Source organism: Mus musculus, chromosome 11 (assembly GCF_000001635.26).
Source record: "Mus musculus strain C57BL/6J chromosome 11, GRCm38.p6 C57BL/6J".
Classification (NCBI taxonomy): Eukaryota; Metazoa; Chordata; class Mammalia; order Rodentia; family Muridae; genus Mus; species Mus musculus.
In genome coordinates, this window is record NC_000077.6 from 80,970,957 (window position 1) to 80,998,136 (window position 27,180).

Consider the following 27,180-nt stretch of genomic DNA (forward strand, 5'->3'; position numbering starts at 1 on the left):
GATTGCTAACGATATACTACAGAGTAAAACGAATGGATGCTTGAAACAGGCACCTACAAGGCCCCAGGGCCTTACACAGGCATTTCCATGTCTCCAGATCCATGTCCATTGATTTCCCAACACCTCATAGCCTCCTCTACTTGCCCCCCAGGCATATACTAGTATTCTTCTCATTGGACTTCTTCCTTGGATCTGGTATTAGGGATGGCTGCAAGAGGATCATGCCAGTCTATTTCACCCTTTTCTCCCCATATCAAGCCACTCACTCACCCAACCACATCTGGTCCTTCCTCCATATCTCCTTTCCCTCCCCAGGACTCACATTCTTTACCTGCGCCAACCTGGAGGAATCTAAGGTATAAATAACTATGCAAGGGACATCCTCACCGTCTGCCATAAAACATCTGTTCTGTTGGGGAGCAGCCCACCCGGCTCACACCAGCCTTTCTGAGGGAAACCTACATCTATTACCACCCCCCAGTTCCAGAGACTCTGGGCCCAGCTCACCTGTCTCTCCCCAGATGGGCAGGTACTCATCTTGCTGAATGTCCAGCATGATCTCCAGCCCGTTGCCCGTCCCCCCCTTGACCGTGGTGAGCAGAGGCTTGCCATCCTCGCCTGAGTTAAACATGTAACACTTCCCATATTTTGTAAACACCTGGAGGAGAGAGAAAGAAAGAGAAAAGCACAGGGTGACGTCACATTGACCTTGAAGGATGAGCAAGACCCTAGAATGCCCCCAGCAGGTCAGAGCCCCCACAGCCCTTACCTTAGCGCCCCCCCTCCCACACACACACTAAAGATTTCTCCAATGATTCTTTATCTTGTCTGATGGCTGGATTTTGCTAAGTAGGATTTTGGTATACAAAAAGAAGCGTGGGCACCCCACTGGGATGGTGTGTGATCTCTCCACCCTCTGGCCACTCCCTTTGAAAGTACCACCCACTTCCAAACGTTAATCATCATCTTAAAACTCTTGACCCTCCAGGGCATCCTCCAACCTTCCAGCTCCTTCCTGGGCTGCAGACTCACTGATACCACTTCTGATAAAGGGCTTCCAGATGTTGCCCAGATGCCCAGCCTGTTCTGTTACTCAGCCTGTTCCAGAGGCCCAGGTCTTGCTCTAATTTTTTATGTACATAGCTCTTTCTTCCACACCAGAAACATTCTCTTCTGAAGGCTGGAGGGAGGTGCATTAAGAGTTAGGAGGTAATGAAACTTACAAGGCACAGGCTGCTCTTGGATGGAACTTTTCTTTGTTTTCAGTTTTTTTTTTAAGAAATGCTTTTCTGGCTGAGCCGTCACTGCCAGCTCCCTTCTCAGATCTTTTTTTTATTTTTATTTTTTAAGATTTATTTATTATTATATCTAAGTACACTGTAGCTGTCTTCAGATGCACCAGAAGAGGGCGTCAGATCTCATTACGGATGGTTGTGAGCCACCATGTGGTTGCTGGGATTTGAACTCAGGACCTTCGGAAGAGCAGTCGGTGCTCTTAACCACTGAGCCATCTCTCCTGCCCTGTTTTCAGTTCTTGACCTGACTGAATAGACCTTTGTTCACCTTTCCCCAGAAAAAGCTACACACTCCCTCAACCAACAGTTCCCAGAGTCCCCACCATGGAGAATAGCATGAATTTGTCAAGGGGCTTGGGCCAGATCCTCTGACTCAGTGTCTAGTCTTTCTCTTCCTTGCTCCATGCATAACCAGTGTGATGGTTTGAATATGCTTGGCCTACGGAGTGGCACAATTAGAAGGTGTGGCCCTGTTAAAGTACATGTGTCACTGTGGGCATGGGCTTAAGTCCTTTATCCTAGCTGCCTAGAAGTCAGTCTTCCCTTCAAATGAAGATCCATGCCTGCCTGGATGCTGCCATGTTCCCACCTTGATGATAATGGACCGAACTTCTGAACCTGTAAGCCAACCCAATTAAATGTTGTCCTTTATAAGACCTGCCTGGGTCATGGTGTCTGTTCACAGCAGTAAAACCCTGACTAAGACCACCAGCCAGCAAGGCCCATCCATACTCTCTCCATATCTGCCTTGAATGAAGCCATCTGTATCCCATCCTGCTGGACTTTAGGACTCAGCCCTTGCTTGCCGCCAATACTCTGGTTTCCTAGCTGGCTTGAGGAGGTCCAGACGATTCTCTCTGGCCACCCTAAAAGCTCGTTTTTCTGAAATTGAAACTTGATTGTGTTGGTCCTGTGCAGAAAATCTATCAAAGTATGCCATCTCCTTCAGGTTAAAGTCTATGTCCTCTTAGCCCAGCCTTCTACAATGCCTGATTCATGTACCTTCTGACCTCTTGCCTCCCGCCAGAGCCCATAGGCATCATGGAATGGTCGAGTCCATGGTTTCAGGGACTACATCTGCTTGCGCATGCACGCAGCTTCCTGCAGTGGCTCACACAGATACCATACATATATATTAAATGAGCAGATGGGTGAGAAACTGGTGGTAGCGTCAGAGCAAATCATCTGTGGCATGGGAGCATAGCCTGATGCTCCGCCCACTTCTGCCCTCCCCTTGCTGCCTTTGGCACCCGTCCTTCTGCTCATCATTCGCTACCTGGGTAACCACTCACTGTCCTGAAGATGGGACTGATGGTTCTCCTCCTCCAGGAAGACCTCCAGGCTTTCTTGCCTCACCTTATGTCTTCCCCACAGCTACCATCACACCTCACTAAATGGAGCTGCTTTCTGAACTTAATGCCTTTACCTTCTGAATCGGAGCTCCTTTCTGGCATGCAGCACAGGTCTGCTCTATTTTTGCCCGATGAAAGCATGACCATAAAGATGTCATGTGGAAAAAGTCCAGGGCAAGGGATGAGAGACCTTTGTCCAAGTTTTCATGCTGTCTCTCTGTATTTTGGTATTGAATGAACCAAGTAAACCCTTCAAGCCACGATTCCTCCATCCATAAAATGGGGATTCTAGTCTAGGCCTCTGCGGCTTCTCAAGGTTACTGAGATATCAGATAAGATTATCCATGCAAAAAAAACCAAAACAACAACAAAAAAAACGCTCTGAAAACTATGAACTTTATGTAAATGCTAGCTTTTTTTTCTTTTCTTTTTTAACATAGTTATATAACCACTTTGCAACCTCGAGCTGAAGCCGAATACATCTGGCAAGATTGGCTGGAAGAGAGCCAGGACGACTGGATTGGATTCCTGCAGCCACTGAGATCTGGATGCAGGCCACCTCCCTCTGGTTCCCTGTCAATCAGTCAGGGACAGATTGAGAGCCAAGAGCAGCACCAGGGACTGCCTCTTGGTGGACCTCTTGAGGGTCACATGGGAAGAATATGGAGGGTACCATCGGTCAGTCACGGTGTTGGACTTTGGCCTGTTAACCATATTTAGCCCTCATAGCTGTGACCATGAATGGATATTGCTGCTCCCATTGTGTAGAGGTGGAAACCAAGGCCCAATTAACATCTCACAACTAGTAATAAGAGAAGCTGGAATTCAAATCCATGTCTGTCTAGCACGCATGCTCTCACTGGGTGTGCTGTTTTGGAAGGAACACAAGGGTCTGGGTCATTGGGTCACATCCCAGGAGCAAGCACCTTCCCCTCTCTTCTGCTTTGCTTGGTTTTTATCAGCCAGTCATTATTCAAGTGGTTGTGTCCCTATTATGTGCAAGAAATAAGAGTAGTTGCAAAAATATCAGGCCTACATCTTCTCCACCGTATAGAATGACTCCAAATCACTGGCTAGCTGTACCATTTGAGGATGACCGAGTTGGTCTCGCAGCTTCATGGTAGGAGAGAACAGCTGGAGTGAGACCAAGTCCAGAGCAAACAGTTTGCCTAAGAACTGAATGTTCTCCTGCTGTTGCACACTGTGATTGAACTCAGCTAATGAACCTGTCCCCCGGAGAGATGTTTGTAGGGCCACTGTAATGAGCAGAGCATTTCAGAGTTAGCACATCCATTGCAAGCTGTTGAGTATGTCAGGAGTGACATCCGCAGCCTTTCAACAGAGTCCCTTTCTTTCCTTTCATCTATGTAGACACTCTGTAAACAGCCAGTCTTGAAAACTGCCCATAATTACACTTGGCCTCTCCCCACACGAAGAGATTTGTTGGTAAAAGTAAAAGTAAATTCCAGCATTAGTGTCTGAGCACTGCACGTGCCAGATTCCCCAGTTAACGTCTTTCTTCCTCCACTGTTTAGCCCTTGACCTTTAGAATATTGGGCTGGGGATAGAATGTACTACTTCTGAAGTCAACCCTCATCCTAGCCCTACCACAGATGTGCTGGGTCAAATGACTCTGATAAAGCGACCTCTCCAGCCCTGAGCAAAAGAGAAGGCCGGAGTGTGAGACCGCAGTGTGGTCTCGGAGACCCTCTCATCCACCTGCCTCCCTTTCCAGATAAGGACAAGAAGACGGGGAGATTGTCAGCTGCCCTAGGTTACCCATTGAGGCCATGTCCAAGTGGAACATGGGCATCCTGTTGATATGTCTGTCCTTTCCCCACTGACAAGAGGAGACAGGATGTTGGGGCTTTCTCTGGTCCTTCCCATGTGAACTTGTGTTAGCTGCTGGTTGTCTGTCCTACAGACTCAGAGGGAGCTGAAGCCGGTAAGCTATACATATAGCCTTTCTCTGCAAAGAAGGGGGTGGGAAGTCCCTTACGGTAGGGTACACCAAAATTTACACTCTGAATCTTGCCAGGCCCTTGCCAGGCTGGGTCCTCATTCGTACCAGTGCCTTCACGTCAGGCCGATCTTTCCTGCCCTTCCTCCTGGGGGAAGGATACTGGGGCACATTCTCCAGTGTGCCTGTGTGAGTTGACCTGGAAGACTGGATAAGGGTTGGGAGCCAAGTTGACCATTGTCAACTCTGACGGCCAACTGATGGCCCATGGAGGCTAAGTTCTTCCTCAAGGCAAGCACTGTGCTGAGGTTCCCTCCAAGCTAAAAACCTTCCATCTTGGAGAGAAGCCCATTACGATGTTTACAGGAATGTAAAACAACTGGATGTTCTAAGGGGAGGTGAAACCCTCCATCCTGCGAGGGAAACTCATTAAGACTGCAAGTAAACACCTCAAAAGGGCTTCGGGAAGTCTGTGAAACTGAGCAGGCCCCTCTCGGCTGTAAGGATTGCTGAGGGACGCTCTCAGACAAGTCCAGAACCGTTAGACCCGGAAGCAGCCTGGAAGAACAGAGCTCTGCAGAACTACCTACAAAAGCCACACTCCATTGAAGGTGCTGAGCTGCCTGCAGGCTGAGCAGTGTTAACTGTCCCAACTCCCACCATTTGTGAACTGTCACTGATTCCTCGTTGGGCTCTTGGTAGTGGAGTTGTCACTGAGTCATTTCTGCTCCTGTAAGTAACCTCACACCCACATTCCTAAAAGTAACCCCGATAAAACTTACTGGTTCACCAAGTCTGACCAGTGGTGACATCCATGCTTTTGGCCCGTTTTTCTTGGTTCCCTGTCTGGGGTGACTAAACATTTGTCCATGTTGCGCAAGAACAGTGTCACATACCACAGATCCAGCAGGACAAAGCCTAAAGCTTCCTGTGTCAAAGGTCAAGTCCCAGTTACTCCCTGGTGCCCTGCAGGTTCTCCTTCTCCCTCCTTCCTCCTAGGTGACACACTTCCCGACCAATTCAGTTCCAGGAGATTGGCAGGCTCTTCTCCCACAGGGCTCTGCTACAGGCTGTTTCTTCTTTCTGGAATATCGTCCTCACATACTTTGCATGTATCAGGTTTCAGCTTAACAGGCCTTGTTTACCCACCGCAGTCTCTGGCTCCCAGATCTACTTGTGCTCAGCCTTCTTGCCTTCCTATTTCACAGACTTCGTGTTTCTCTGCCGCAGGGTGTAACTAGATTGTTGGTTCTTTGTTGGATATGTCATCCCCTAGACTAGAAACTTCCAGAGGATAGGATGTATGTATTTGTTGAATGAATGAATGAATGAATGAATGAATGAATGAGTGAATGAATGAGCTCCTCCCCACTTCCCCTTGCCTATCACAAGCAGGAGCACTTGGGAGCTGGCTGGCTTCACTTGGTTCTATCCAGTGCTCATGCTGAAATCTTGTCCAGTCCTCCCCTCCCCTGTCCTGCCCAGCTTTCTCTTTAATGCATCAGGTATCTTTGTCTCTGTGAAGGCGCCAGAGCCAATAATCCTCTCAGGAGCTAAGATGATGAGGGAGATGGTTACCCTCATGGCTGTAGCCCGGGGGTCTCTGAAAGAGCACAGTGCCTACCAGCTGACGCCTCAACTGCCTCCCTTCCTGGGCTGTGGAGTCTGCCACTCCGGGCTAGTTTTTCTGAGGATTATTTTCTTCTCGGTTCAGCATCAAAGGCTGCTGAGCTATTTACACAGAGCACAATTTCTCCACAAACTTGGGACAAGATGCGGCTTTCCGTCGCCATTTCAGGACATAATGATGGATAAGTGTAACATATGCTTCAGTGTTACACCTTATCGCCCCCGGGCAGAAAATACAATTTATTTAAGTCTAGACTGTCAGGCCAAGCTCCCTGCTTCTTCAGACCTGCCACTCTTCCTGGCATTTCTGTGCCTTAGTGGTAAGAGCTGACGGCCCCGTTGGTGGCTAGCAGGGATGCGTTTGCTGACTGCTGAAGTCTACAGTAGCTTTGAGGTTGGATTGGTTTGTAAAGACTTAAGAAATGTGCATGCTTTAAACCAGAATTTTTAGATGAGCTGAGACTGCAACCCATGCCCACAATGGGCATTGCTAGTATATGCAGGATGCATTGCCCTTCGGTTACAGTGTCTAAAACCCCTTCAACTTTTTAAGTGGCTCTAAGGAAGCTGGCAGCTCCTGAGTCTGCTCGGTGCTACCCCTGATTGGCACTTCTATAGGTACTGTCTATCTCATTCTTCCTTATGTGGCCCTAGCCATCCTGAGAAGGAGGAATCTTACAGCCACAACTCTCTTACTATTGTAGAGATGGAGTCTGAGATCTTTCTAGTAACAAAGTTAAAAGGAGGGAACCATAAGCTTTCCAGACAGACAGGATGGGGTCAGAGCGGCTTACTCAGAGCTTGTTATGTCTGTGGCCTTGAATAATTGGAGGGCCTAGTGCAGACAATGGCAGCGGCTGTGCTTGAGAGATTGGTTACACAGTAGCCATCACTAGAGGTCTCAGCAGAGAGAGGATCTGAGCTCTTCCTTTCAGCAGAAGAGAGATGCGCTAGAGGGAGAATCATGGTTGTGGTTGCAAGAAGTGGGAGACTGGGATGAACTGAAGAATCGGAGCCTTGAATCTCCTGCCCTGTGTCTTCCTCATCATACCAACTTCATCTTAAAGTAATTCTGAAAACAGTCCCGTGACATTGACTTATTTCTTAATAGTGCTAAGCTTGTAGCTGGAAGCCCAGGGCAGCTGATGGGATTTCTGGAGGCTAAAGAGTCCCGTGGGAAGTGGGGGTATTTTCACATATACAGAGCAGCGTCAAGTCTACATTTGGATCTCAACAACTAAGTCAGATGCAGGATCTGTGGTCAACCCCTACTGGAGCTGGGAAGTTCTAAATCAATGAAGCATGGGATTGGGAGTGGGGATAGTCTCCCCAACTCTCCAAAGATTCTTTCTGCAGCCCTCAAACCGTAGACTGGCTTTGCTCCCATCCCCTTTCCCGTTGTGCATTAGGTGACAATGACCCTGTACCTATTGTCCTTACTCTGTCCTGTGATGACTGTAGTATAATCCCACTTTCCAGACAGGCAGGGCGAGGCCCAGAGGGAGGCTGAATCAGGCTATATAACTGGTCATTGAAAAGCCAGGACAAGTCCCTCTCTCATTCCAAAGGTCTGTGCTTTCTGCCTTACTGGCTCTCAAAGCTGTAGCTCACATTGACACGCCTCTTCTAGCCTGCTCAGAGGCCAGCAGACTGGCAAGCCTGGTGCTTGCCTAAGGCTCTCCCATATGGCAATGGGAAAGACCCATCTCAGAGGCAGAAGAATTCTTTTTTAAAAAGTGCCAGACACCAAGAGTCCTCCAAACTTCTCATTTTTACATGGCAGAGTCTAAGGGTCAGAGAGGTGAAATGACGTGCCCTGGGATACACAGCTATTCAGGAAGATTTTGAGGTCAGACTTGGGTTTGATGGCTAAGACCAGCTGTTTACACCTGTCAAAACCTGAAGACCATATTGAGGATCCTTTCTGGGACACCACACTTGGGCTACTGGGGCCAGCTGGTGGGCCTGCATCTGGGTTGGCATGAACTCACATTGGGGGACTCTGGCCCACCCACAGATCATAGGATATACATAGTGGAGGTCTTTCTGGGAAAGGTCAGGGATGGCGGAGATCCACAAAGTCGCAGTCTTTGTCAAATTAAAAGCACAGAAAACATTGTTATACCATGTAAAAGCCCCCTAGGAACCATGGAAGCATCCACCTGGTAGTACATGGCTGAGCCTGCGAGTTTCGAACCTCCTAACCTGCTCATTAACACTGACCTTTCGGGCATTTTCTAGGTAATGGGCTTCTCCTGTCTTGAAGGAAATGAAGTTGCCTGGCTCCAAAAATCCTCTAAAACCTGCCTTGTCCACCCCCATCCCCACCCCCATTCAGTTTTCCTCTCAATGAAATCACTGGAATTTCTCATTGGGCTGTTTTCAAGATAATATGCTTGTTAGAGTTCATCATTGAATTTCTTTCTTTTTTTTTTTTTGTCTTTGAAGTTCTTCAAATACATTTCACACAGTGGCAAAGTGAAAGGTCTTTATCAGACTTCCAGGAAACAAAATATATCTGTCTTTTGTTTTCTGAAGTTGCAGCAAAGGTGTTGGGAATGAAACACAGTGGCAGAGACTTATTAGCAGAGTCCAGTAGCTGGTTAGCTTGGGGATGGCCCGGGCTGTATCTTATCCCAGCACCTGCTTGCTAATTTATTTGTTCCTACTGCAGGGTGTTTTGGCCACTTATTGTATTCTAAGAAATATGACTGTGCTTGTTCCCCTAGGAAGAATAAAAAGATGATCCTGGGGACTGGGAGCAGAGGAGGTACGACGTCAGGAAAGTGTCTGTTGGGTAATCATGAGACCGTGAGTTCAAATCCCCAGCACTCACATAAGAGCCAGATGTGACTGAGTGTGTCTGACCCCAGGACTGGTAATGTGGGGGGTTGGGTGGAAGTTGGGAGGGGGAAACAGGTAGATTGTAGGAGTTCATTGGCTAGCCAGGCTAAGTGAAATCGATGAACTCCGGGTTTTGTGAGACACCCTATCTCACAAAAAATTAAGGTAGAGAAGTAGTTGAGGAAGACACTGAATGTTGACCTCAGGCCTCCACACCTATATGAAAAGAGGTGCATACACACACACACACACACACACACACACACACACACACACACACTCATACACATATTCACACACATGCATACTCACACACACATACACACATTCACACACACATACACACACACATACACACACACTCACTCACTCACTCATACACACATGACTTTAGCAAACACTCATGAAAGCACCTCCATGTGGCAGATGTTCATCTTGGGAGGGAAGGAGAGGAGACAAACTCTCTCCTGTCACATTTCTCCAACAGGAGACTGCCTTCTTTCTCAGAACATCGGTCATATCATCGAGCATGAGCCATGAGTGGACACCGTGCCAACTTCTTCAAGCACTCTCTAAGATCCCCAGAGCTCCTTGGTGTGCCATTCTCCTAGCTTGCTGAGGAGGAGGCTGGGAGACTCTGAAAGGTTAAACTCAGTCAAGGGAGTGCCTTGCTGATGGCCACTCTATGTGGAGAAGCTGTGAGAAGAAGGCTTCAGAGAGTGATGGGCACAGCTGTTTGTGGAACTTGTCAGGTTCCCAGAGGCAGAGAGTAGAATGGTAGTCAGAAAAGGCTGTGTCAGTGGATAGGAGAGAAGGGGGCGTGTTCATTGGCGCCCACAACATTTCGCGAAAGAAAGAGGGATGATAACTACAATTAATAATAATATGTCACATATTTTAAAAATAGCTTTTAAAAAGAGGACTTAAGATCTTTGTACCACAAGGAAAAATATGCTAATTAATTTCACATGATCATCCACAATGTATATATACAAGGAAGCATCATTTCATATCCCATAAATATGCACAGTTATTACTTGTCAATTGAAAACAATAGCAAAAGACGAAGAACTGTAGTGTTATTTGTATGTATGGTATGGTTGTGAGACCCTCTATGACCATTCCCGAAGCCCATCCATTGCCATGTGATATTTATGGTTAAGAACTGGTGATCTCTAACCTCCTACCCCTGAGACTGAAGTGCAGCCAGGGCCTTTCTGGTATTCAGAGAGCTAGAGCTAAGCTAACCCTAAGCTAAAGATCGCACAGGAAGGTACTCAGCACTTTGTAGAAGTATCACAAGATGGCAGGCCTGTCTGTTGTAGATCTGTTGTAATGTTACTTGTGTTAATTTGGTTCCCAAGATTACAAGAACCCACACATCCACAGGGAACAGGCTGAGGGTCTCTGCCTCCAGTTGACTTTGATTGGTAAATAAAGTTGCCGGTGACCAATGGCTGGGCAAGGAGACAGAGGTGGGACTTTTAGGTTCCCAGACAGGGAACACAGAGGAAGTGGAGAATCGCCATGATGGGAGAGGAACAGGATGTAGGCCTGAGAGCTGTAGAGGACAGAGTTCCAATCATGTAAGAGTCGGAGAACAGCGGTCCCAGGACTCCTCCCCACATTGGGTATAAAGGTGGAATATAAATTTTAGTAAGTAATAATTCAGGAGTATCAGAGGGGAGGCATTAGCAATATGAAAAATTGGGAGTGGCCCAGCCATTGAAATGATTAAGACATACTGAATATAAGGCTGTGTGTGTGTGTGTGTGTGTGTGTGTCTTTCATTTGAGAATTCAGAGCATAGGAGCAGTAGCGACGAACTCATGCTGCCACCACCAGGGAATTTAGAACAGATTAATCTACTTCTGACTACTGATTAACAGACACCTGTGTGGTCTTTTGGGACAATAGCATGAAGGGAGCCAGGGCAACTCAGAGTGTCTTCCTCGAAGTTCAACACAACGTAGAGAGGTGTTGTCTGGGTGGATTGTCATTGACAGCACCGGGAAGTCCAGCAAGTCCTTCAAGGCCATTCTCCTGGAAGGACATTCAAAATATCAGGCCACTGCTGAAGAACCCTTTCCCACCACTCAGTAGGGAATCACATATGGAGTCCCACCTGAGATTACCCTTTGGGAAGTGGGTACCAGGTTCTTTTAGGTCAGACTGCAGCATGGTTGGCTTGGGAGGGGCCAACAGGCTCCCAGACTTGATGGAAATTTCAAACAGGATGTGAGGACAGGTTTGCTGGTATTTATCTGAGGTCCCTACTGTCTATCTCCCATTGCCAATAGGAGTTGGGTTATTTTCATCTCTGGATTTCTAGAGCCTTATCTGATAGCTGGCACATAGTAGGTACTTAATGACCTTGTTGGGGGTGTCGTCATATCATCCTGGCTGCAATACTTACTATATGTTAGGTGCTGTGCACAGTGTTAAGCATGACTCAAATGTGGGACGAGGGTAATGATTAAGGCAGCTGGGCTGTGACTGAGAGGAATTGGCTCTAGAATCGCTCAGGATCAGCCTGGCTCCTTGATCTAACCATCACTGTGATGCCACCCAGCCAAACCTATTAGAGCACCAAGACAAGTCAAATCAGAAAGCACATTTGACATGAATTTTATTGGTGTAGCAAACCACCCTTTTATTGACTTAAGGCCCACTCCACAAGATGAAACATGCCAGTATTGTAAATTTGGTTAAGACACAGTGGTTGGGGAGTGGAGAGGCCCCAGGGGTAAGCGTACCACTGTTATTTTGCTAAGTAGAGACAGCATCAAACTGCCTCAAAGCTCATATCTCTACCTGTAGATTAGTGACATTCTCAGACTCTGTCAGACACGTTTCTTGTGTAGTGGATACCAATTAAGTGTCTGCAGGAAACTCAGCTGCTATGAAACTTCTACATTATCTCCTCCTCCAGGGGTCAAGGGCCGTCAACGAAGAGGAGGAAGACAGATTGTAAGAGCCAGAGGTTGGGGTGGACTGGAATGTGGCAGTGTCTTCTAGACACGGTGGGATTCCTGCATTCATGAACTCACAGCGGTTTAGGTTACCAGATGGATGCAGTCAACATTCTGCCGTGGATGAGGGAGGGGCTCATAAACGCCAACTCCGGGCTAATATTGATGGTCAGCGGCTTCTTGGGGAGGGGGAATCAGTTTTCGTTAAGGGTGTGGCCCCTTGGAGCCTGACCGTGCTCCAGTGAATAGCAAAACACACAAGAGAATATGAGCAGCACAAGCCGGATTAGCTATTAAAAAAAAAAAAACAATGGACGCAAAGCTGAGACGGGACAAGAGGGTTGGAGGTGGATCTGGGAAGGCTATAGGGGAGAAGTACTGTAAATATCATCCATGTGTGAAATTTTCAACAATTAATAAACAATATTAAGCAAACGACAACTAAACTGAGTGCATTTTAATGGGCCAAAGCAGACCGTACAGAGTCCTCCATCAGATGTAGCCATTGTAGGCCTGGGGCCGAGGAGAAGTGTTCTCACTTCTAGGAGGACCGGTGCTCAGACAGAAAGGGAAGGAGAAAGTGTGGCCACAAAATGCTCATTGTCCCTTGCCATTTCCATATCTCTGCTCCATTTACCACTCTCTGCTTTCCTACTCTGCCTCAGCCTCCTCCTCCCAGGCAGAGCAGGCTGGGGCATCAGGAGGAGGCTGAGAGTCCCTCTACACTCAGTGGCATGCCTCCGTCTGTGTGCCCATCACCCTGGAGACAGTGGATGGGAAGAGCGTTGCAGAGAATGTAAAGTAGATAAAATTAGCTAGCATTTTTATTATTGATAGGAATTCTACTCCCGACTCTGAAATCTGAGCTCCTATTGAATGTGAATTGGGTGCGTGGTTCCCATCCTAAGCTCCTTTGTAACTAACTAAACTTGATCTAATCACTAAGTTATCCTGTGATGCCATGTGATGTTTTGCAATGTGGTAGGAAGGATCCAATACGTTAACATATCCATCACTCACATGCCTGTGTCTTTGTAGCAGGAGCCTATAAGACTCTCTCAGCAAGTGTGAAGTGTGCATTAGTATTTAACAGTAACCAAGCTGTGCAACTCACCATCAGAACTTACCCATCATGTCTGATTAAAACTTGGCCTAATGTCTTCTCTTTCCAGGTCCACTCCCTACCTCTTCAAGCCTCCTCAGGCTCTTGTAACCACTATGACAAATGACCATCAGATATTTAAACAAGTGCTCATTACCACGAGTCATTAGGGACATGCAAATTAAATCCACAGGAGCTAAAACCTCACACCTGTGGGAATGGCTAGTCTAATGCTCACAAAAGATAGCAAGTACTGACAAGGATATTAAAAAAAAAGAAGCAAGCCGTTGAATACTGTTGAAGGGGGTGAAAATTAGTGCATCCATTTTATGTGGCTCAAAAAAATAAATACAGAGCTTCTATATGACCCAGCGACCCCATTTCTATGTATATAGTCATGGCAATTAAAGTGATATGTTGCACAACAACCTGCCTTCCCATGTTACATTATTCACAATAGCCAAGATGTGGAATCAACTGGAGTGCACTGACTGGGTAAAGAAAATGGGAGAGCTGTCTCTGTCTGTCTGTCTGTCTGTCTGTCTGACTGTCTGCCTGCCTGCCTGTTATCTACCCATCTATGCATTATGAAATACTATTCAGTCTTCAAAAGGAAGTAAATACTGTCAATTATGAAAGCATGGAAGACTCTAGGGAGTGTGATGCTAAAAGAAGCCAGCCAGCCAAACACATGATGTTCTCACTGCCATGAGGGCTACAAGTCAAGCTGGTTGAAACAGAGAGTGGTGTCATTGTGAGCGCTGCCAGGTCTCTTCAGCTGCTTTCCTGATCCAGTGACTCCAGACCTATTACTGCTTGTATTTCAACTGCTAAATTTATAGAAATCCATGCCTGCTTCATAGCTACTTTCTGTGGTTTTCTTAGATTACCTTCAGGAACGTTCCTTGGATACAATTTGTATCACCCTGGCTGGTATTTTTGTTCTAGTATCAATCCCAGGCTTAGCCTCCTGCCATGAGTGGTTCCTTTTGTTTTTAGACAGGGGCACACTATGTAGCCTTGGCTGGTCTGGAACTCAGCATGCTGTCCAGGTTGGCCTCGGATTGTTAGAGACCCAGCCCTCTCTGCCTCTGAGTGCTGTGACTAAATGTGTGTGCCACCATACCCCGAATGCCGAGTGTCTTGTGCCTGGATAACCCAGTCTGACTTGAGATCACAAGGCAATTCCTGCATCTGTTTCATTGAACCTGCTGGAGTTTCCTTTCGGTGTAGGTGGAGAACGGGGGTGGGGGAAGAAGGACCCCCTCAAGTGAGTTATGGAGTGTTTCTGGGAAATTTCACACTATCCTTCAGGGCTGCATTGAAGCAATGCATCAGTGGAGACCGAATGATGGTTTATGATGTTTACAGAGGAAAAGCAGATGTTCCCATTAATGCCGGGGCAGAAAACAATCCCAAGGCAGGTTTATTGTCAAAGCGTATCAAGAAAAGGTCAGACAGGTGACTATCCAGGCAGTGCGGCAGCTCTGAAATCCTCATACATTCTCAGCGACTCTGGTTTTTTGTTGTTGTCAAACCTACTTCAGCTCTTCTAGAAAATTCTCCAAGAATGTCATTATTGTCTACTTCTTTCCTGTGTCTGGTCTCAGCTGTTGAGAAACAGCAAGGCTCGCATCATGAATATTCAGTCTTTGTGTCTGCTTTCCTGACATGTGGGGTGTGGATCTGGTGGGAAGAGAGGCAGCCTGCTTGATGCCCTTTTTCTTCCCAGGTCCATAGTAGGCAGAGCAGATTACCACCACCATCCTCTCCTCTGGGGCTTGCAGCTTGTCTAGTCCAGCAATTCTGGCTGTTAGGAAGAGCTGTGATAGGGTTAGCGAGTGAATGAACCTTATTTTCTATCACTTTACATGGAGGTAAGCAATGCCACGCTGCCATGGGGACTCTGTTTGGGGCAGTTAGCTGAAAGTGTCGTTGGCTTGACAGAAGCAGAATTAAGACTTTACATGTTTTAAAATATTGCCACAGGTTTGGCTCCTGGTCTATCTCAGGGAGATCAGAGACTATGGAAGAAGATCGTGACTCTTGGATGGTAGAGTTGGCTCCAAAGTTAAGAGCACTTGCTGTTCTTGCAGAGTCCCGAGTTCAGGTCCCAGCACCTATACTGGGCAGGCTTGCAGCTGTCTTTATCTCTAGCTCCAGAGGATCTGTTACCCTCTTCTGGATGCCATGGGCACCTGTATGCATGGATATATTCATACACAGAGATACATGCACACACAGATAAATAAAATTTTAAAAAATAAATCTTAAAACAACTCGATTCTTCCGTTCACTAGCTTTGCAGTTGGGCTAATGCAACTCTTGCTTTCCTATCTCCTCTGAGGCTGGCAGCTGGATTCTTATGAGTGTGGTTCTCATGGACCACGGGACCATGACTCATGATTTAAATATCAAAGTTTCTAAGGTGCGTGGAGGCTTTCAAAATAGAAGACAAAACATTCTTTAGTTCAAATCACATCTAACTAGGAATTGCTACATTTCAAACCTCTGGGTGTCTGAGCCTGGGATCACATAGATGGATGCGGATGTAGCTCTCAGGGAGCTCAGGAGCCACTGAAGTGAAAATGGAAATAAGACTGCTTCTGACCATCCAGGAGATGCAGGCCCATGCCCATCAAGGTGCAGGGTGCAATTCTTCAGAAATGGGTAAGTCGGGGAAAGCCTACCTAGGTGGAGTATCTTCCAGTCAGAATGCCTACTGAGCTGTGAGCACCTGTGAGGGTAGAGTGTGGCCTCAGTGACTGGTCCTGCATCAGCCTCCTCTACAGCCTGCCTTTCCTGTCCTCTCCACTCTGCAGACCCCACTCGCTTCTCTTCTTTTCCTACTCTATAATTCAGGAGGCACGAGGGCTTCAGGGCAGAACCTGAATATGATGTTCTCTTTCCCGGCTGACAGTAGAAGCCTCCTTCACTTCTGCCCCACCCTAGTGCTGGCTCTGGTCCTGACAAAGCCACGTGGAGATAAGACAGACGTGACAAAGGTGATCTGACTGGTGGAGCCCTTAATACATGTGTAAAATAGATTATAGTCCCATTTACTGACGAGGCCAGTGAGGCTCCAGGAAGATGAGTCACTTGGAGAGGCATCATGAAACCATGTGTTGCAGATGGGTATTAAAGGATACTGCAGGCTGCAGGTTTTTTTTTTTTTTAAATGGAGACAGATCAGAATGTGAGAACCCATTCTACCATATGTGGGCCACATGACCTTGGGCTGCTAATTTTCTCTTCAGTTTCCTCATTGGATAATGGGGATAAAACCTAACCATATCCCATAGGAAGGAAGTCCAGGCTCTTTCATTTCAGGTCCCATGTTGGGGGGTGGGTGGTCTGTCATGTGCTAAATGATCTGGCTACTCCTGCCTCAGTCAGTTGTCTTGGGAACCATGGGGAATGATGGTTGAGCTAGCCAATGGTAAGTTCTGAAGAACTGTTTGGAGGATTCAATATCAGTTTCTCAGTAGGCTCTGTGGTGGCTCTAGCCCTGTCCATTGCCTGCGCTGAGGCCAATGGCAGCCACCCATTTTTTTGTCCTGGGGAGCATTACCAAGTATCTGATGTAGATATTTCCCAGAGGGCTGAGACTGGTCTCTGTTGCATGGCAGGTGCTGGACCAGAAACCTCACATGACATGCAGGACCCCACTTAGGACCCCCTCATCTTCAGCATCCACTCTTACCCTCGTTGCTAGAGAAGAAGATGCATAGTTCCTAAGAGGCAAAATAGCCTTCCTAGCATCCTCTGGCAAGTCAGAGGCAGCCCCACAGCCTCCGCCCCATCCTGGCTGAAGAAGCCCTAGTCCCAAGCATTCCACTCAATGAAACAGCAATAGAAATACACTTTAGTATTTTTTTAGGATTGTAACAAAAATCCAAGATTTGCACATAGCACATCCCAGCACATCTACATGTAAATCAAACTAACTGCCAAGCCAGCGTTGGAAATTTTCAGTGCCCATTGTTCCCCAGGCATGGCAGGGGGAAGGGCTGAGCCTCTTCAGTGTGGTCTCCTGGTTTTTCTGATCAATGGTATGAGTGTTGGCTGGGTCTCCCCAAATCCACAGAATTTCTCCAGCCCTGGTTCTAGAGGTCGAAGGGTGCAGGTGAGCAACAGTTCTGTGCAGCTTGAGATTGTCTTGCTTCTGTTGATGCTATCCCTCCAGTTAATCTCCACCTCACTACCCTGCCTGGCTTCAGCTCTGCAGCAGATCAGAGAGCATCATCTCTGACCCAGTGAGCAAAGTGCTTCCTACAGGTCTCCCTGCCTGCTCCTTCCTTCATCCATCCAGGTTTTACACCAATGAGGAGGATATTTCTAGAAAGCTCACTGTCTCCAATGGCTTCACATGCCTTGGTTGGCTTAGCATGTCAGAGTGCCAAGCTCCTGGGCTCATAGTTCCTTGTGGCCTCTTCTTACCCATGTCTTGTGAATAAGCTCTGCTTCTCTTCCAATATGCCATATCCCTTAATACTCTTATGTCTCTGCCCAAGAGCCCATGCTCCTCCAGTGGGCAGACGCTCATTTATCCTTATACTACTGCTTGGGCACACCACCTTCACAATGCCTTTCCTGGCTGGTCACCTCCTCCTCAGAATGGGTCAAGCTCTCTCTTTGGGGCTTTGGGAACACTCCTTACTCTCTTTCATTCCCATGCAGTGTAAGCCTGGTACCAGCTACTTGACTTCACAAAAGTTGGGGGTGATGGGGACCCTCTTCCATGGCACTATGCATTTTTCTTTATGGCCCTGATAACTTTGTGCTTGTAGGATCACACGGTAGATGCCATATTTCCACTCCAGAAGGTAAGCTCTCAAATGTCTCACTTTTGTTTATGTGCCAAATTCTTTTGCAAGTATCCTGGAGATGGAGACCTGCACAGAAGGACCATCTTGGCGGCACAACGAGCGGACTTTAGCGGGAGAAGTTAAATTATTACACTGTTGTAACAGAGGTCAAAGCATGCAAGTGGCTGGCCGTGGTCCCCAAATTGGATCTAGGCTTGGCTTGGAGAGAAGATACCTAGAGTTCAGTTCCCAAGGAAGGAACTTCCAGAGAGGGGGCCCAGCCATCAGCTGCCACTTGTCGTGCTGATGACAGAATCAATTCTTCTGTCCAGCATCCACCATGTGCTGCCATAGTCACTGGAGCTGTCCAGAGGCTGAGCAGTCACTAACAAACCCCAAATAAAGGAATACATCCATTTATTGATCTTTCTTCGTTCTATCTCTAAGCTATGTTTTATTGTCTCTCCAAGCATTATTTACAAGGCCTGTCTTAACCTCCTCAGTAAAGATTTATTTGCTGAATGACTAAATTAAAAGGTACGCACGGAAGAGATAACGCTGAAATGTGTGTTTTAAGAAAAAGATTCATTCCTACACAGTGTAGCTGTTCAAAGGCTGCAAAAGCAAACACACCTATCTCATCCCACCCAGCTTTGTGCACTGCGGTGGCTGGTGGACAGGGGGCACCTCCCCCAGCAAACCTCTTCCTGTCCCTGTGACTGTATGATGGATGTGTCTGCGAGGAGGTTGCAAAGGAGTTGATCGGGCTCTTCCTGGATCCCTGTCTGACATAAAGAAGGAATGCCTAGTGCAGTGGTGGTATTGAGAATGGAAAGGCATTTATTTAGAGAGATCATAACGGCTACTACAAATATTTGAGGAGAGATCATTGAGATAGAGAATAGCTATATTCTGTGCCACCAGGAAGAACACATCAAGGGGTTGGGTTAGACTTAAGGAACTCACTTAACAGTCGAAGTGACCAGTGATCTTTCTAGGGAGGTAGACCTGTTTAATTAGCACGCATGTGTGTGAGTGTGTGTGTGTGTGTGTGTGTGTGTGTGTGTGAGTCCTGTAGACCCATGCATGACTGAGGACCGAGGTTCCTCACTTCATTCAGTGGGAGGTCCAAGTAGAGAAGCAGGACGATGCTCCTGCCTCTGAACCTTGAGAGGGGAGCGGAGTGAGATTACACTGTAAATCAGGATGGAGAATTTACATTTGGAAAGCAGTCTGAACCTATGACAGTGTGAATTTGAAGTTCCTGCCTGTAGGCTGGTGATGTGAATGTGAACAAGGAGCCCAGTCTCCTGGAATCTCAGTTTTCTTGTCAGTAAAATGGGAGACAGAATGATCTCAGAGGACTCAGTGAGGTTGGGCACCTGGCATATAAACAGGCAAGAACATCCTGTAACCAAACTCAAGCAGAGGTAGGAGATGATCAGGAGGAGAGGAGAGGACTTGAAGGCCAGCTCAGATGTTGGCAACTATCAATGATCACCTTTGTAGGACATCTAAAGGATAAGCCACATCTACACATGTCGCCCTGGCTTCAGTACTAGGAATGAAGAAAACTTACAAAGAAACTTCCTTGATAAAATCCCAGCCTTCTAAATGAATTCCAATCCCCTTTAAAAGGAGTAGTTGCTGGTTCACAGGCTGGTGTGATGCAGAGTGGGTAAAGTGTTTGCCATAGAACCCTGACCACCTGAGTTTGGGTCCCCAGAATGCCCATAAATAGCCAGACACAGCAGCATATGCACACGTGGAGTCCCAGCCTTCCTCTACGGTGAGATGGGAGGCCGAGGCTGAAGAGTGTTCAGAGGCTCGGGGGCCAGTCAAGTGTGCGAAACAAAGAACAACAAGAGATACCAGGGTCTCAACCAAGGTGGGAGATGAGAACTGACAGGAGGGGTTACCCTCTGATGTCCACACCGGCATCGTGGCACGTGTTCATGCCTGTATGCTGTCCCCCACCCCCGAGACACACACACACACACACACACACACACACACACACAGAGTAAATGCTGGCTTTCTTCACACCCTGTGTCATTTCCACCTCTCACTGACATGCAGACTGCTGAAGAGCTGCTTATCTGTCCATGTTGCTAGAACACACCCTTCCACTGACACACCCACTCAGCACAACCGTGTAACCTCCTCCTGGACCCTGAGCCAGTCCTGGGCAGGTCCGAAGTCATTCTCAGTGAGGGGTAGGAGAGGGCTTCTTCTCATTTCCCTACCTATCTAGCTGCCATACCATGGGTGCCTAACTAATGTGTGCTAGATAAATTATAAAATAAAATGTGCGAGCTCTGCATGGAGAGAGGCACTATGTGTCCCTGGGGTCCTGGAGGGTTGGATGTAAGCCATTCCCTATGTGACGGTGGTGTTTTTCTCTCCAAGGTGGAGACTCAAGGTGGCCCCTGGGAAGTACTCATTAACAGGCAGCACTCTCACAGACAGCAGGCATCCCTGAGTCAAGCACCAGGGTGGTTGCCACACCGAACACAGCATACATCAGATGCCTAATGGTGCATCTGAGAACATAAGTGGTGTGCACCAAACTGAACCTGAGGAGAGAATTAGAGCCAGACGCACAGCAAGGAGGGAAAACACCAAGAGCAGCCTTGAAGACTGTGGGCCAGATACAGCCCTTCAGACACAGGAGAAAACCATCACTCAAGCTCCCAGCATCCCTGGAGCTGCCCACTTTGGACAGCTGGGCCTGGAGCTGGGCTTTTGATCACTGTTGTCTGTGCTGGGCCTCCTGGCCTGGCTCTGACCTTACTATCTGAAATGCATGGGCTTCCTACCCACACTGGCCGATCTTCCTCCTCCTCTGCCCCCTGTCTGCCCTTTTCTGTTTTTGTCTGTTTCTCTTTGTCTCCATGTGTGTGTGTGTGTGTGTGTGTGTGTGTGTGTGTGTGTGTGTGTGTGTGTGTGTTCGCACAGGCCTATACATGTGGAAGCCAGAGGGCAAGCTCCAGTGTTGTTCCTCAGGATCTACCCACCTTTCTCCTTGTCTTGGTTTCTTTGATCCAGGGTCTCTCCCAGGCTAGACCTCAGCAGGTGAGCTCGGCTGGTGCCTGCCTGGGCCTCCTTAGCACTGGTATTGCAAGTGACCTTTTTCTTTCAGTGTGAGTTCTGGGTATTGAACGTGGGTCCTTGTGCTTGCAAATCAAACACTTTACGGACTGAGCCATCTTCTCAGCTTAATGTAGGTTTTAATTCAATAAGATATGCTGGCCTATGTATTATATGGCTCAAGTTGTACATCACAGAATTTCTACCTACAAATCCAGAGCCAACCTGCTGGCTTTTCTACTTCTGCCTTTGCCCTGGGACATTATCACACCCGCCTAGCCTCAACTATTCCTTGTTCCACTCTCTGCCTTTAAGTTCTGCGGTCAAAATATTGAGAGTAGCATATGTAGTAGAAGAAGAGAGTAAAAGGTGTGTTCTCCCATGGCATACATACCACATTCAAATATAAGGAGGAGACAGTCAGCCAAAGTCCTACGTTTCTGTTGTCCAGCTGAAGAGATGTCAGAGTTTTAACTGAATACAGCATAGAGCAAACACATATACACATGCACACATCTGCACACACACACACACACACACACACACACACACACACACACAGATACTACATGTCCACAAAGGCACACGCAGAGAAACACACACATATAGATACACATACAAATATATATATACACACACATACAAATATATATATATACATATATATATACACACACACATATATATACACACACACACACACACATACACAGTTCTGTGTTCCTATGCTGTGCCATACATAATACAGAAAGACAGAGAAAAAACAGTTGACATTTGTAGTAGAGACCCACTTCTTTATTCCGTAACCCTTCACTGCAGAGGCAGCTATTCCTGGGGCCTGATTCAGGGCAGACCTCTGGGCTCCACAGCTCTGCATTCTAATGCCTTTAAATTGTATTGTGTCTGCATGCCTATGTGTGTGTAGCAGGAGACAGGTGTGTGTTGGTTCAGCCTGTCACATGGAAGGGATGAGAAACCATGACCTGAATCTCAATCTTATTTGCTTATGCCCTACCTCATTCCTCAAAGATCTGAGGTTGTTTCCTGGGCAGAGATGACTGAGAAATGGTTCCTACCTTCAGGGTTGGTAGGGTCTCATTCAGGGGGAATGGATGTGTAAGTAAGCAATGACAATGAACAATAGCAAAAAGAAGTTTGAGGTCAGTGCACACAATGAGACCTATATCCGGGCGGAGTGGCCACGAGGTCGGGAAAGGATACATGAAGGAGCTGAGATTCTCACTGTGGCCGGTGGGAAGGAAAATGTCAGGGCCCCAGGGGCAGGGGAGGGTGGGGGACAGACACAGAGGTGTGAGCAAACGTCTGGTCCTCTGGGAGGGCGCTGTGAGCACCTTCATGGATTTCAAGGGAGGTCATGGAGCAAGGAAGTGCTGGTAGAGATGGGAAGGTGGATTGAGCCACTCTGTGAAGACCCTGGGGCTGGGCTTGAACCACGTAGTACACTGCACAGTTCTGTGGTTTCCTGCGCTGTGCCATACTGCTGTTAGGGATGGAAAACGTGGATACCGAGAGGTTAAAAGAGGCTTTACCATATACAAGTGATTCCAGGTTTAGACCTGCAAATAAGTAAAAGCAGCATTCAGACTCGGATCTATGAACCCCAGCTCCACAGGACCCTAAGCGAATGGCAGTGTAGCCACGAAGCGGTTCAGGGAAAAATGACGACCTTAGGAAATACAAAGGCAAGGCGAGTCTTGTGATCATCTTCCAGGTGAGACATTGGGATGACCACTTCAGACCCCTCACTGCCATCAGAAACATAGAAGTGGAGTGGAGTTAGCTGCAGAGGGGGAGGAGAGGGAGGCTTGTCCAGCAAGGACCAGACAAGAGTCTAGGTAGGGATACATAGAGGTGGGGGTGGGAGAGAGAGGTAGAAAGACTAGACTGTCTCAGCTCATGTGGCAGAACAGAGAACTGGGCTACAGAGACACATGCCAGCCTCTGTTCCTGTACTTGACTGTCTTTTGTTCCTGCACTCAGCATCCAACCTCCAGCCCCAGGCCCAGCAGAGTATCTAGGAACTGCCAGTGACATTGATGGTGAGGGCTGTGTGTTAATGTATTGGCATGCGGCGTTTTGCATATTTCACTAAGAGGCTCCGTATGGAAGATGTTACAAGCTATCCTGAGTATAAAGGCCAAATCCAGAAAGGTTAAGTCACGCATGCAAGACAGAGCTGGCATTAACACCCACAGTGGCGCTTCCCCGCTGCAGTTCCTACCCTGAGGTGAAGCGGGGCAATGGTTCTGTCCTGGTGACCGAAAACAGAGGCCATTCTCAGTAACTACCCCAGACAGCAGGTGTAAGCAAGCCGCCATTGTCCTGGGTAAACTGAAACATGGGACAGCAATGACAAACGGTTCCCATATTCCCAGGCCTTTAAGAGTGCAGTAAAGCACTCCACTGTCACCTATATGCTAAAATCAGCACATCTCCCAGATCACCAGAAACGGCCCTTTTAAATGTTAATGGGAAGAATCTGGAAGGTAAACTTTGAAAGGAAGAGATCTTCGTACCCCTTGAAAGGGATTATTTAATCTGAGCTACCCCTAAACTGGATACGGGACCAGGGAGACCTTCCTGACCTGCAGGACTCAGGACAGATCTCTGAGTTGGGTATCCTGTGCATTCCCCACCGAGCCAGCTGTTCTGAGAACACTATGATGCTCACACACAGGTAGGCTTTATCCACTTCCAGATTGTCTAGGAGAATCTCAAGTCAGCGTCCACTAAGTCAGATACTGGGCAGCAGAGGAACGGGAGAAGGGCCTGGGAGCTGGGGAAAGGGGTAAACTTTAAGATTATGGACTTTCCCAAAACCTAGGATACCCGAGATATAAGATACAATTTGCTAAACACATGAACCTCAAGAAGAATGAAGACTGAAGTGTGGACACTATACCCCTCCTTAGAATTGGGAACAAAACACCCATGGAAGGAGTTACAGAGACAAAGGAGCTGAGACGAAAGGATGGACCATCTAGAGACTGCCATATCTAGGGATCCACCCCATAATCAGCTCCAAACGCTGACACCATTGCATACACTAGCAAGATTTTGTTGAAAGGACCCAGATGTAGCTGTCTCTTGTGAGACTATGCCGGGGCCTAGCAAACACAGAAGTAGATGCTCACAGTCAGCTATTGGATGGATCACAGGGCTCCCAATGGAGGAGCTAGAGAAAGTACCCAAGGAGCTAAAGGGATTTGCAACCCTATAGGTGGAACAACATTACGAACTAACCAGTACCCCGGAGCTCTTGACTCTAGCTGCATATGTATCAAAAAATGGCCTAGTCGGCCATCACTGGAAAGAGAGGCCCATTGGACACGCAAACTGTATATGCCCCAGTACAGGGGAACGCCAGGGCCAAAAAAATGGGAATGGGTGGGTAGGGAAGTGGGGGGGAGGGTATGGGGGACTTTTGGGATAGCATTGGAAATGTAATTGAGGAAAATATGTAATAAAAATATTAAAAAAAAAGATTATGGACTTTCAGTCACTGTGGGTAAGAGGAGAAAAGCCACACACCCAGAGTCATATGTCACAAGTGTGACTGCAGAACAGGCTTCCTAACCTCCAGGTTCAAACTCACCCTGTTTCCTCTCATGCTTCTGTGAGCATTCTCCTCAGCTCTCTCCTGTCTACCCCAGCGATGTGGGACCAGCGCCCGGGGACATTGTCCATCCTCTCCTTCCTCCAGGCGGTTGGCTCTGTTGTTCCACTTGTCCAGAATGCCCTTCCAGGAGTTGCTCTCCTGGCAGACTCTTTCCCCCCCTCGAGAGACAGCAAAGCCATCCCATCTGGGCAGCCTTGTCAGGTTCATAGTGCCTTGCTGAGCCTCTCTGGGCCTCATTCCCAGGTTAATTGCTGGCATCTATTGCACTGTGGGATTTATGTGTCTGTCTCTGTACTTAACTCCAGGCTCCCAGAGGGCAAAGATTCACTCTTGTTCATCTCTGTACCCCAGTGCCCTGTGTAGGCAATCCAATGAGCTCTCAATCATGGTTACTGTATGGAATTGAAACGTCCTTGCTGGGGAGCGGCATGGTGACAAGAAAGGCTGGCCGAGAAGAGGAAAAGGATGGAAGGCGTCAGGAGATGACAATGCATGGCTGACTTGACTTCTTCATGTCCTATAGGGCAGAGGGTGGTCCTGTCAGAAGAAGGTGCTCAGAAAGGATTTGAGGAGAGAGAGAGAGAAAGAGGGGCTGGCTGGTGGCCCTAGAGACTGATCAACCCTGCATCTGCCTGTTGGAGTCAGTCTCTGGAAAAGTACCAGTGAATTAAAGCCCAATAAAAAAGTCAATTAAGTCCAAACTCGTTTATGCCTTAAGCTCCCCCAAGCCAGTGAGCCAGAATGCAAGCTGGGCCGATATTTCTCCATTTCCCTCCATGTCTCCATTGGTCTCCAGTGAAGCAGCCGTGACACATTTTATTTCAACTATAAATGGGACAGATAGACTGATAGCAAAGTAATGGTTGCCGGGGGCTCTCTGGATGCCAGCCAAGAGATTCTTGTCAGTAGGGGTGATGGCATATTCTGACCTTGGGTTCTGCTAGGACATTGGGGATCTATGGGAGTGTGTGTGTTTCCATATACCTGAGGGTATGGTGCATATGCTATGTATGGACACAGTTGTTCAGTACGCAAGTAAGTGCAGCTTTTAAGATTTGAATACTGATTCATTTTTGCATTGACTCACGATGTACTCCAGACATATGTCATGCACTGTATTTGCCCCCTGGGTTTCTTGGGGTGAAGAAGGGTTTCAACCCTTATCTCTGTGGGTTATGTAGTCCAGAAGTCTTGAAGGGAACATAGACATGAATTGACTATTACATGAAGGCAGGTGTGTGCATGGATGTTTCAATATGGGTGTGTACAAATCCCTGGATATCAGTGTACACATGTGCTCAGATCAAGTGTGTGTGTGCGTGTGCGTGTGAAAGTGCCTGTGTGCATCCCCATGCATATGTAAGTAGAAGCCAGAAGAGGTCAGCTGTAGATGTCTTTTCTACTGCTCGTGTATGTATATATGTATGTATGCATGCATATATATAATTTCCATTTGTTTATTTTATGTGTATATGGGTGCTTTAATGAATGTGTGTTTGTGTATCATTTGTATACCTGGTGCCCACAAAGGCCAGAAGAGGACAACATCGGAACTCCTGGAACTGGAGTTACCATAATTATGAGATGCCATGTGGAGGCTGCAACTTGAACCAGGGTTCTCTGAAACAGCACTTATAGCTTTTAATTGCCAAGCCACCTTTCCAGCCCTTCTCTGTCTTTTTTTTGAGACAGGGTCTCTCACTGAGCTGGTGTTTGGTTAGATTAGCAGGCCACTGGTCCCTATGATCCAGCTGTCTCGTCCTCACTCTGCCCCTGGCGTCCCAGAGCTTGGCTTCCTGCCTGGCGTTTAGCTGCACCCTGGTGTTCCATACACAGGTCCGCACACTCACACAGCAAACACTTCACCCACCGAGCCATTTCCCCAGCCCTCCTTGCACTTGTCGAAGGCAAGCTATGATTTGCCTCTGCCTGATTGCTTGCATAGCATTTCCCAAAGTGTCTTCCAGAAAATGCTATTTGCCTGAGATGTTCCAGATAAAATGATTCTGTTGGCCAAATTGGTTAGAATATGCTAGACTAAACGAGGTTTAAGAAAGTTCCTTTTTTGGTTAGAAATTTAAAAATACTTTGACAATTCCATATCCATATGTATCTTAATCATATCCAATCCAAATTTATTCCCCGTTCCCCTACCTACCTTTGTTCCTTCTTTTTGTAAAATCTCCAGTACTTTCCCTTACCGTCTTCATCTTCTCTTTTCCCCTTTTGAGCCCACTAAGTCCAGTTAATGGTACCTGCGTGCACACAGGCATAGGGCCATACAGGGCAACACTGGCAGCCTACCAGCAACCACACCTCCAAGAAAATCAGTCATCAATTACCAACGGCTTGTCAGCTAGGGCTGGAGCCTCATGTAAAGTGTAAAAATTCTTATAGGACTTCTGTGAGCCTTTAATTCACTGATGTGCATTGTAAATTTGAGGGGCTGAGGGAAGAGCGTTCACCCCTCTATCTCAGATTGGATTTA

The 27,180-nt window shown here is 47.4% G+C and overlaps 1 protein-coding gene across 3 annotated transcripts in view; it reads right to left on the reverse strand.

The window, feature by feature from the left end:
* Positions 1-27,180, reverse strand: part of Asic2 (acid-sensing (proton-gated) ion channel 2) — a 1,088,234-nt gene that overhangs the window by 90,794 nt on the left and 970,260 nt on the right. For all 3 annotated transcript variants that reach the window (NM_007384.3, NM_001034013.2, XM_006531996.4), the window contains exon 2: positions 508-658. In NM_007384.3, coding sequence (NP_031410.1) covers positions 508-658 — 151 coding nt within the window. The remainder of the gene's footprint in view (positions 1-507; positions 659-27,180) is intronic.